This window comes from Pholis gunnellus, assembly GCF_910591455.1.
Source record: "Pholis gunnellus genome assembly, chromosome: 14".
Lineage (NCBI taxonomy): Eukaryota > Metazoa > Chordata > Actinopteri > Perciformes > Pholidae > Pholis > Pholis gunnellus.
The window spans coordinates 1,683,381-1,695,610 of record NC_136541.1 but is presented as its reverse complement, the minus strand read 5'-3'; the positions used below and the strand labels follow the sequence as shown (position 1 = coordinate 1,695,610).

The window sequence follows — 12,230 nt, the reverse complement described above, 5'->3', positions numbered from 1 at the left end:
GGGTAAGAATCCAGGAAGCTGTTTTTGATGAAAGTCAATTTATTTGAGCGGTCATTTTTAAAAAGAAAGTAAAAATTGTGTTTGGTAATACTTCATGTGTCACAGTGACGATCATTTGACAGATTATTTAGGACTTTAACACATCCTGAGTATAGAAGCCAGTTCACAGGTTTAACTGTCCGGAGTCATTGTCGGTACCAACGTAACAAAATGTTATTAACAGAGCAGATATAATGTGTTATTATCAATAACGTTTTCTGAATCTGAATCATTGTTACATTATCTTTAACAGTTATAACACCTGGTAATAACGACATCTGGTAATAATGACACCTGCTAATAACGACACCTGGTAATAACGACACCTGGTAATAACGACACCTGGTAATAACAGCACCTGGTAATAATAACACCTGGTAATAATAACACATGGTAATAATAACACCTGGTAATAATGACACCTGGTAATAACTACACCTGGTAATAATGACACCTGGCAATAACGACACCTGGTAATAACTACACCTGGTAATAATGACACCTGGTAATAACGACACCTGGTAATAACTACACCTGGTAATAATAACACCTGGTAATAACAACACCTGGTAATAATGACACCTGGTAATAACAACACCTGGTCATAATAACACCTGGTAATAATGACACCTGGTAATAATAACACCTGGTAATAACAACACCTGGTCATAATAACACCTGGTAATAATGACAACTGGTAATAACAAAACCTGGTAATATCAGAACAAACATGTGAGCTGTTGATCACAGCGGGAATGAGTTTCTCTCTGTAACGTTATCTTTTAGAATGACGTTTATCTGAGTCGTGTTGAACACTGTTTCCCTGTCGTTATGCGTTTCCCCGGACTAAACCGAACACACTTCAACATAACACGAGCTTGCCCCTACAAATGGAACAAGTTGACAACACGACATGTGACTTTTTGAAGTTAGTCCAACGTGTTCGCAAACAGTTGTGTATCTCCACACCCAGCAGACAGAGTCGTGTTTGTGTGTCGTACCACTGGTAGTCAACAGAGGCTTCATCAGAGCTTGTTTGATGGAAACCCTGAGACTGAACCAGACAGTTCACACGCTTTAAAACCAAAACTACGAGCCAAAAGAGACTAACAAGGACATATTTCAATCCCTTTGAGTGCTGAATCTGTCACACCACGTCATATGATGTCTGCAGGAAAACCACACGCCACTCCCATCCCTTTAAACGCATATACACACATTCCCACATATTCCCACACATACAACCCTGCATAACACTCATTCACAGCCTTGAACTCAGAGAGAGAAGTGCGTACGACGGCAGCAACAAATCAAAACCCCTCCAAAAAAACAAAACACACTTGGCATTGAGATACCATTATGAAGAGGCCATTTCCCCGGGGACCCCTCTCGCCCTGTAACCTCAGTGGGCGTAGGGGGTTGAGGGGGTTGAGGGGGGTTGAGGGGGTTGAGGGGGGGTTGGGGGGGGGGGTTGGGGGTGCTCAGGATAAGAGTGGGCTTTCATAGTCGCTCGTAATGCCCCCTTTATCCAGCGCACATCTCCCCTGATCGCCCGTTGATGGCCCATTTGAGCCGCTGAGCTGAAGGGAGGCCAATTCACCGCCAGATCTCGGGTGGACTGAATGGCGGCCTTTTAACTGCCACAGGCCGTGGAGAGTGCCTCATTAGCATAAATGCACATTTGCATTCGGCCGGGCCGCGGCGCGCACAAAGCCGAGCGGGTCAGGAAGCTGCCCTCCTGTGTTCTACCTCCAGCGTTTTCCTCCTTCTTTCGCTCAGATTCTTGGACGTCAACAGCCGCTCGTTCTGGGAGTCAACTTGGTGAATTAAAAATCTTTAGTTCAGTCTCTGGAACACAATCCAGAGAAGCTCCATGCTGAGTCAAAGAGCTGCCGGAGACACTGTGCTTTCTCACTTCAGCATTACAGGTCCATTTTGTCCTTTTCTATTCAGTATTTCTAGTAATGACTCAACTAAAGCTGCCTGAAGTGAGAATAAAAAGCTCAAACTGACATGAATTCAGCCTTTGCACCTCAGAAATTAGTGTCACGGTTGGAATATTTGGCAGAAAGTTGGAGAAAATCGCCCAAAACTCAATTTGAACAGGACAGAAAATAATATTTTCCCCTCGTCATTGGCTACTGTACCTATTTTTACAGATGCGGTTCCATGGGAGACCCTGGAAGGGACTTTGCCTCTTTATACCAAAGGTTTTTGGTATCACCAGTTCATGTCCCATGAGACTGAAACGTTCAGTTGTCCACATACGTGTTGCCTCGTAGTGTAGAATCTAAGGTTCTTGGTGGGGTTGTTCTGGAAAAGATGCCTCATTAAGCGTTCGATTTTAAAATGTTTTGGGACAACATCTTCAACCGTCCATCAACTCAGAACAACAGACAGACCATCTCTGGCCTCTACGGGGGCGTGACAACGACAGCCCGAGGGGTAAAGACTCAGTGTCCCTTTCTCAGCCCGACTTCCCTGCTAAAAGACTCGGGCATTCAAACAGGGACAAAGGGGGGCGTGGTGAAGGTCCGCTCCCGAGGGGGTTGGGAACCGGCGGGGGAAGACATCAGGATGATGAGCCGACCCTCATTCAACAGCAGCAAGAAGCCACGGAGATGATCCTGAGTCTTTGTACTTTGATTATTTGTCATTCTGGAGTTGATTTTCAACAAATATTCACAAGATTCCATGAATTTCTTCACCACTCACACTAGAAAATAGAAAGCACTTTGAAAAGACTGGAACCATCCTGGATGACGTTGTGTCGATGCTGAAAACTCTTCTGGGACTTCGGTCCACAGGTTCTCACACACTGCTGTCCAAATACTCTGGATCGTGTGTGAGCAACTGTCATATTGGGTTGAAATTGCATTTCAGCAGCCCCGAGAGGCAGCGACAGATAACTGGATTCATCACACAGAGATTTGATTTTCTCATTTCCTCAGGCCACCTTTGGGATAACACAGACTTTCTCTTCAGAGTTTTATACTTTCTTCTGCACCAAAACGAGTTTCTGCCACTGACCTCGAATGTGAGGGTTTGAATATTGATGAGTGTATCACCAAACTGAGTGCTTCTCCATTTACAATCCTACTTACAAAGAACAGCAGAGAAATGTCTCTATATAGTATTGTTCTACCTTTAAAAACGCGATTGAAGACCTTTGATCTCTACAAGGATCAACATTCTTGCTTTAAGCTAAGAACATCTGAGAGCATCTAGAACCCAAAGACCTGCGTCTCTTTGTCAGGAGTCTTGTTTGCTTCTGGGCGCCCGGGTCTGAATGTGGGATTATCACTCACTGCTCAGCCGGGGACATAAATCCAACCTAAATCCCCGACCCCGCTGGATTCAAGCCTGAGCCAGTTTGGAGGAGGATTCTTGTGGGTTTGAAACCTGCAGAGGTAGAGCGACTGAGGTGGAACCAATAAAAACTAAAACCAGGTATCGTGAATAATTAAGTCTCCATTAGCTGTAAAGAAACTGATCTGCAGCTTCTTTGTGCAAGTTCTTGTCATAGTTAAGAATGTTCAGAACTACAATAAATCAAAGACAGACGCACCGACTGGACCAGACTGCAGCTCACTGTTCGATGCTCTAGTTCCTGTTTTAAAAAGAGACATTTCAGAATATCAACATGACAAAGAGCAGCTATGATCGAACCATTTATCTCTGTTATCGAACGATCTGTCAATTATTCTTTCGATGAATCAAATAGTAGTTTCAGTCAATAAAACGAAAAATAATACGAATAAAAGCTGCAAATTCTCACATTTCAGAGATCTGGGATCAAGCAAAGACGTTCGGCATGTTCGCTCAACAAATGAGTTGCACAAAAAGTGATTTCAACACAACAGAAGGGATTAAAAGTGACACCAAATCTTAATATATCGGCACCTTAAGACACACAGATGTTATTTCCCGTCTTTGTGTCACAACCATTGAATTCAGGGGTAAAAAACAAAAACTCCCACTAAAAGCTCTTCTTACACAACAGTCGCCAGAGAACCTGCTTCCCCTCATAATCATGTCATTAACTGAACAGTCTGCTCATTATGTTGTCAACATACATCAGGCTTTTGCCTTCCGAGTTTAATAACCGTCGTGCACTCACACAGCGTTTAGACCTGCAGGCTCACATGTTTCATCCAATCCCTTTTCTCCAAATTCAATGCGGATCAGTTTGGTTCCGAAAGCCTTCGAGTCCAATTAAGGAGACAACAAACAGGAAGCAGAGCGGCTGTCTGCTGCTCCACAGCACTGAGTTATGAAACAACACAGCAGAGAATCATTCTTGCGGTTGAATTAATAAAGAAGGAAGCTGCTGCATCTTTATTGTTTGCAGGATATATTTGGTTTGGTAGAATAATGACAGAAACTGTGAAGCAGTTTGAAGCAAATTCAAGCTCCGTGCAATATTAAGACTGCAGCCGTCCACACATTGATCGAGATCTTAATTACTGCTGCATCTCTATTTTCAACAATCTGATTAGTTTTGGTCCAAAAGTTAAAGCTGAAAAATCACCTTCAGACATTAAATGCATGCTTGATATCTCTACTTGTTCTTCTGAAATGTTCCTCAGCAGATGACACTTTCCTGAGTGGAGAGAAACGAGACTTCTCTGTGTGCAAAACACAGGAAATCAAACAGCCTAAAGAGCCTGAAACTCGCTCTGTGCATCCGTCATGTAGCCGAACACAAACCGCTGCGTCTCTCCTCATTCCGCAGCACTTGAACCCTCCACTGGACGCTCAAAACGCCGACGCGCAACAAGCGGCGCACTCGAATGCACCGCTTCCCATTTGAATGAACAACAACAAGCCTGAAGGTCTCACCGTGCATCGCAGTCAGAGCTTCGCTTCCTTCAGGGGTTTGTCAGATCAGAGACTAAACGGGGAAAAAGGACAGAAAACTTCCCAAAGCTGCCGCCGCTCTCTGTGTGTCTGCTCCCAACACACACACAGAGACACACACACAGACACACACACGCATACACTGCCAACCACAGAGTCAAACAAAGGCTTTCAAACCCAGAGCCCCCCCCCCCCCCCTGTGTGGAGAGGAGGGCCGTGGTTGCCATGGCAATGCATCTCCTGCTGAGGCTAATTTGTGCCACTTGTAGGTCCGGACAGAGAGAGAGTGTGTGTGTGTGTTTGTGTGTGTTTGTGTGTGTGTGTTTGTGTGTGTTTGTGTGTGTGTGTGTGTGTGTGTGTGAGAGAGAGACAGAGCAGCCTGTTTACATTCAAACATGCAGCGGTGACTCTTGTGTCCACTCACTGCAGCTCACTGATGCTGCCTCAGACTGGCTGAACATCAACTACCAGCCAACTGGCAGTGCATATACATATATATACTGTATATATACACGTTTATACGCATATATACGTCTATATACACACACACACACACACACACATAGAGAAAATAAGGAGAAAATAAACAGTAAATGGAGATGCAAAGTGCAAATGATGATGCAGCACACGAGTGAACGTGAATGCACATTTTGCATAATTTAAAAAAGGACAAATCTATTCGTGGTTTCTTTGGGATAGTTTGAAAAGTAGCCTCATAAATATTGTGGTGTTGATCGGCCTGACTGGAATCTCCTTTCCGTTTGTTATTTTTTATCCAAAACAGACCGCAGACTTGCATCACTTCCTGTGTGGCAGGAAGCAGCGAGATGGTCCCGGCTGATTGCTTTCATCTTCATCACATTAAAATGAAACAGGATGAAGGTTGAATCAGCGCTGGAGCCTTTGGTTTCCAGTTTAAACTGACAGTAATGAGAGAGATGTGACTGAAGGCTCCACACAATGTGCTGTCAACTCAGGTCCAGTCAATAGACTGTGATCAGCCTCCATAGTCACATGTTACTACTGTCACACACACACACACACACACACACACACACACACACACACACACACACACAACAATGGCTGCTGTGGTGACGGGCGACTGCGTTGGATGAGCGTAGACGACGGACTGACAGTTGGAGTTTCTCTGCCGACACACACACAAAGGAAAATGTCTTCATGCTTCACAAACTGAATCCTCTCAGTATTAACACACACATATATAGTATAGTATTAATACAAACGTCATCATTTATTTATCTAAATTAGAATTTAGCTGGAAGCTTTAGGAGTGTTGCAGTGCTTGTCTGGATATCTGCTGTCTGCACCAAATACCAGCATCTTCCATCAGGAGGCAGTTCAGCACAAACGTTAACAGAAAGACTGTGAAGTTGCTTTCCCGTTGGGTCGCTGTGCTTCTGATGCGACTATTGTAAAGTGAGCACGCACGACCGTGTGAGTGTTCGTATGAGTCCTGATTGTATTTACAGCCAACAGTCTGTCCGCACTATTCTGCCTTCTGTCAATATATTGATATTTCCACCGATGATCCACTTACCATCTGCAGGAGTCCTGTGACCCTGCAGGCTGTCCAACAGCCTACATCACTGCTGCAGTCAGCCTGTTAGTCTGTTGGCCTGTTAGCCTGTTAGCCTCTCCTCACTTCACCAAATGTCTCTTAACTTCTAAATATATTTGTAAAACAGAAGCGTGTAAACTGGTTCTGCAGGTTTCTGAGGTAGACTGCTACCGTTGGACACCTGCTCAGAGACAAACAGGCAGATGACAGGGACGCCTCTCGGGGGCCTTTAAGGGCCCGTGCCGTGTCGCCCTGACCCTTGTTTCCCCTGGGGCCCTAACCCCCCCGCCCCCCCCCCCCCCCCCCCCTCCTCGCTTCACTACATTAAGCCTCATTCAAAAGTCATCACCCGGCCTTGTTTAACATTGGATCAGGAGGCCAGACGGTCGTGTTTCGCCTCATAAAAACACGCCGGCTGGTCTCCCAGAAGACCCCAAAGACACTCACAAGTGTGTAGATTGTGTCTGCATCTATGAATATATACATCTATACATCTATTTATGAGAAGTGAAGAATAGAGACTTCAGGCTGAAAATGATCTCTGCATGTATCCTTATAACCATCTTTAGAATAAATAAAGGTTTGGAATTTCAGAGCAAAGACACGTTTTAATCTTCCTTCTTCCCCTTTCATGCATCTCATCTCATAGATATAGAACTATGACGATGCTGTAACCTTTGATCTCCTCACTTATATGTTTCATGTGGTATGAAGTGAAGCTCATCCTGCTGGTCTTTCTTCCCACTGATCCAAAGCTGCTGCTGAACTTTAGTTTCTTCAATACTTCACTTTGCTGAGTGGCCGTGTGATGGTTTCTGGTTATTTCTGTTCATTTCTGTTGGAGTTTTATATATTATGTTTTATATATTCTTTGTTTTCACATGAAATCAGAACTGAGAATGATTTTAATTTTCACAAACTTCTTCTCGTTGGACTTTCATGGTTTGCAGACGACAGTATTTTGTACATTATAAAAAAAAAAAAAATCACCAGTTAACAGCTAACACCATGGTCAACAGCTGGTGAGATGCTTTGATTCAGGGATTTTGGTAAACATTTTGAGAAAATTCCACCCAAAGAATACCTTTGGATCATAAAACTTGTTCGGACAAACTTGCTTCACAACATCTTGAAATGTAGTAAGAAACGTTCAGCATTTCCTCCACGATCCACCTGCTGGTTAATCACCAGATACCTCGTGGTTACAGAAACATCAACAGTCAGCTACTTAACATATCGATGACTCTACCAAACCAACACCAACACCAACACCAACACCAACACCAATAGGCAAGGAGACAGATTCTCTGGTGGCAAACATCACTGATGACCCGGCATGGGAACTATCAATAATTACTGACATCAGCAATCAATGTGACTGATTCCATGTTGATCGTATTTCGACTTAAACTTGAGACGTCTGACGCTCACAATGATGTTGCCAATGAGTCGACGAGGCACAGACAGACAAATACGACAAGACGCTGATCTAAGACCAGTCCCTGGCAGCCTGGGGAGTTTCTAACCTGCAGACTGTTCGTGTGACGGTACAGCAACATGTGACGTGAAACAGAAGGGATGTTTTGGTGCCATGTTTGCAGCTACAGGCCACACATGAAAGGACAGAGTACAGAGAGTGGAGCCTGGTTGGTGGTGAGGTTGAAGCAACAACCAGCAGCACGATCAGGAAAACACACCAACACACCAACGTCACGCTCCAGTTACTGGTCAGCCTCAGTCTTCCAAGTCTTGTTGCTCTTTCATTGAGGCTTGAGCACAAAACTGAGGTTCTCTGTTTCCACTGGATGGTAAAATTACACATCACTCAATAAACATGAAACACAATGTTAGTGAATCATCATCTCCAGTCAGTGGCGACAATGTTTGCTCAAGGGTAAAAACTGTGTGTGTGTGTGTGTGTGTGTGTGTGTGTGTGTGTGTGTGTGTGTGTGTGTGCATGAATATCTGCACTCACCTTGTGTTTATTTGGTTTGATGCATCGGATGAAGAACGGGTTGGAAGTGCTGAGTTTGGCCATCAGGGAGTGCAAAGAATCCTGCAACAAAGCAACAAACACTTCTGTTACTACTGGTAGTACTAATATTACTGCTATTCCTTCTACTAGTACTACTACTACTGCAGCTACTACTTATAATACTGCTAATATGTGTACTACATCTAGAGGTAGTACTACACCTACTGACGCTACAACCATTACTGTAGTAAATATAGAAATATTCTGTAGAAGTTAGGGTTTCAAAAGGGTTCCTGCTGAAGGGCTGAGGTTCTACCCAGAACCACTTCCATCTAAAGAACCCTTTTTGGGAGAAAGAGTTCTTCAAGTGTATGATTGTGAACCAGGACTGTTGTGGCTCCGGTCCTTGTTATTCAGCACCGACGGTGTTTGCAGAACCCTGAAGAGGAGAACAGGTTGTGTGTGTGTGACTGACCTTGAACTGGGTGCTGACTGTGGGCCGCCGGTGCTTGGAGCTGCTCTTCAGCGTGTCCTGTTTGTTTCGGCTCAATACGTGTTCGAACAGATCGTAGACAAAGTCCAACCTGAGGAAGGTAAGGGGGAGAGTTGGAACACTAAGAAATATAAACCCAGTATACTGTGTAAATATATAGTATACCTTCTTTTATTTTATACAAATAGTGGTGAATAAAGGTTTGTAAATAATCAACAGATTTGATCTGGTGAGGCTGCGGAGCCGTGCACAGATGCAAATAATAAACTGAACTTTTCATAATTTGATCAGACAAAGGCTCTCGTTAGAAACAGGACGAGCGCTCACAATGATCTTCTATATACTGAAGTCTATGGTGCAGCTTAAAGGGTTTAAAGGGAGCTCAGCAGCCACAAAGTCTTTTTGTCATATATGTGAGTTACAGCAGCAGAAAGCAGCCTGTGAGGAACGCTACCTGCTCTCCCTCAGCAGGTTGAGGATGTCGTCTCTGAAAGTGTCTCTGTTCTTCTCCAGCATCCCCCTCACGTCGTACAACACCTACAGCCGGCCACACGGGGGCGTCAGAGAGTTAAACAGGAACACAGAGACGAGGAGTTCTCAGTTTAAATGAATCACTTTAAAATTGTGTCTTTACACAAACTACACTAGAATGAAACATCCACGTGCAGCACATTACCTCTCCTGCATAGTGCTTGACTCCAAAGTTGTGCACAGCAACACGAGGTTTCACGTAGAAAGAGTTTTTCTGCAGCGAGAGAAAGGAAACGGTTTGATTACGTCTGACCAACAGAGACGTCGTTAACACACAGAGAGGCAGGCGTCAGACCACAGACCACATCTGTAATCTGACCTGCAGCTGGAATCATCTCTAGAATATTTCCCTCTGAAATCTGGTGGAGTAGAAGTGAGAACATGGAAACACTGAAGAAGCACAAGTATCTGTCTGAATGCTGAACACTGATGAGATCTTCGTTGTGAAACGAGAACCTCGCTGCTGAAGAACAAACCGAAGCGTTTCCAGACGGAGACGTACCGAGTGCTGGCTGTGGAGCTTCTCCAGTAAGGTGCCGTCGGTGGCTTTGGGGAAGTGACTCTCCTCATTCATCAGAGCCAGGAGACCCAGTTTCTATGGAAACATCATCATCATCATCATCATCTTATCACAAAAAAACACTGCTGTGACTCATCATCCTACTTCCTGCTCTTGGTTTAAACGGCCCTCGTACCTTCTCGATCAGGTCCAGACACTCTCCGTTGTCCATCCAGTTGATGTCGACCCACACCAGGCCCTCCCTGCAGGAGGAAGGTCAACGAGGTCAGAGACGTTTCACACCAGCACATGAAGAAATGGACCCATTGGTTCATGTGCCCGGGGGCCTCACAGGACCGTGATCCGGCCCTGCAGCAGCTACACATCTGGTTCTATCCTGCCCGACAACAGCTGCTACACGTGTGTTGCTTAAAGCAGCTTAACGGAAATAATATAACTTTATAATAATGAGTTTGTGTGATTACAAAAGCTTCAAAATGTAAATGTATTAAATTGGAGATTAACTGATTGAATTGATTTTGTTATAGATTTTAAATAATAGAATTATCCATGACGTAAGAACAGAAGCACATCTTTGGGGTTTTGTCTCTTTTAGATTAAACTCTGTTCAGCTCTATTCTAACAGCATCAACACGTAGAATCAGACTCTGATGTCGACAGAGCGATCAGGTAAACGGCCTCCACCTACTTGTTGTACTCCAGCTGCTCGAGGGAGAAGATGTGCTTGTTAAAATATTCCTGAAGCTTCTCGTTTGCGTAGTTGATGTTGAACTGCTCAAAGCGGTTGACCTGTGAGGGAACAAACACAGACGGGGAGATAATGAAGCGAGGAACGAGGAACCTGATTAACAATTAAAATGTGATTAAATACTTGGGAGACGAGGACATTAAGGGTGAGGGATCGGATTTCATTTAACTCAGTTACATTCAACAAACTTTATTTATAGATTCTGGGTTCATATCAGACTACATAGTGCCGAGGTTTCCCCTCAGTCGTCCCTTCTTTTGGTTTTAGTTCATAAATAGGTTAGAAGGTGTTTTTATGAGTCCAAACGCACCTCGAAGTTCTCGAATCCGAAGATGTCCAGGATGCTGATGGACTTGAAGTCTTCCTTGCCTCTGATGCGGCTGTTGAGTTTTCGGATGATCCAGTTGAAGCACTGGGAGTAGAGGGCCATGGCCATGGAGTCCCTGGAGTCAACCGCCTGCAGAGGAGCAGCACACAAAGCAACACAATCAGTCACCACGCAGACTATCGGGATTCAAGGAAACATATTCAGTCACGCTTTATTAGCTTTGTCCTAGAATATCGATCGCATCCTAAGCATGAAACATATTTCCTTCTATTTCATTTTGGGTGCAAAGTTAAAAGCACTTGTTGCACATGTTGGTGGACGAGGCTCGGTGAGTGTGTGTGTGTGTGTGTGTGTGTGTGTGTGTGTGTCTGCCACCTGCAGTGTTGTGTCTTTACCTCCTGAGAGTCGCTGCTGAATCAGCGACAACACAAACAGCCTGCTGGTGTTTTAACACCAACACAGCAGAGAATATCCAGAGGACTCAAACCACGTTTAGCTCTTTGTTTATTCACAAAGTCAACTTTCCTGCTGCTAAAATTAGATCCATTGTTCTGTTCGTGTTTGTTAAAGGCTGCTGAGTCGTTTTCATTGTGTTTTCTTCATATTGCATCGCTACGAGCTATTTAACGTGACTGTAAGATGCTGTATGCTCATAGACAACGGAGTGACGATACGCCACATGATTTGAACTCCTCAGATAGCTTCAGTGTTGTAATCGCCGATCGGACGGCGTGCAGCACAACGCTCATTACAACCAAAGGGACCCGAGACGCGACTTTGACAAAGACTTGAGACTTCATGACAACATCGACTGTCTCTCTGACCTCAACGCTGTGAAATGACTCGACAGTAAGTTTGAGAGTAAAACTAATCGTTTATCAAGTGAAACGCCGCACATTCTCTGTTGTATCATTATAAACTGAATATATTTGGGTTTTGGACCGCTGGTCAGACAAAACAACATATTTGAAGACGTCACCTTGAGCTCAGGGAACATGAGATGTTCTACTTCGTATAAACAACCAGACTAGAGAAGATGTGATGATCTAAAAACAAAATCTCAGGCCAGATTCTCAGTCAGTCTACAGACCGTGAACGGTGACAGAGAGGTCATCAGAGGTCATTACTCAGGTGAGGTGACTGGACTTCACTCA

At 44.3% G+C, this 12,230-nt stretch overlaps 1 protein-coding gene across 1 annotated transcript in view; it reads right to left on the bottom strand.

The window, feature by feature from the left end:
• myo10 (myosin X) overlaps positions 1–12,230 on the bottom strand; it is a 102,702-nt gene that overhangs the window by 20,968 nt on the left and 69,504 nt on the right. The window contains exons 12-19 of the mRNA XM_079173419.1: positions 11,059–11,205; positions 10,689–10,789; positions 10,176–10,242; positions 9,983–10,075; positions 9,626–9,694; positions 9,404–9,486; positions 8,932–9,040; positions 8,457–8,537 (exon numbers count right to left, since the gene is read on the bottom strand). Of these exons, the coding sequence (XP_079029545.1) occupies positions 8,457–8,537; positions 8,932–9,040; positions 9,404–9,486; positions 9,626–9,694; positions 9,983–10,075; positions 10,176–10,242; positions 10,689–10,789; positions 11,059–11,205 (750 nt within the window). The remainder of the gene's footprint in view (positions 1–8,456; positions 8,538–8,931; positions 9,041–9,403; positions 9,487–9,625; positions 9,695–9,982; positions 10,076–10,175; positions 10,243–10,688; positions 10,790–11,058; positions 11,206–12,230) is intronic.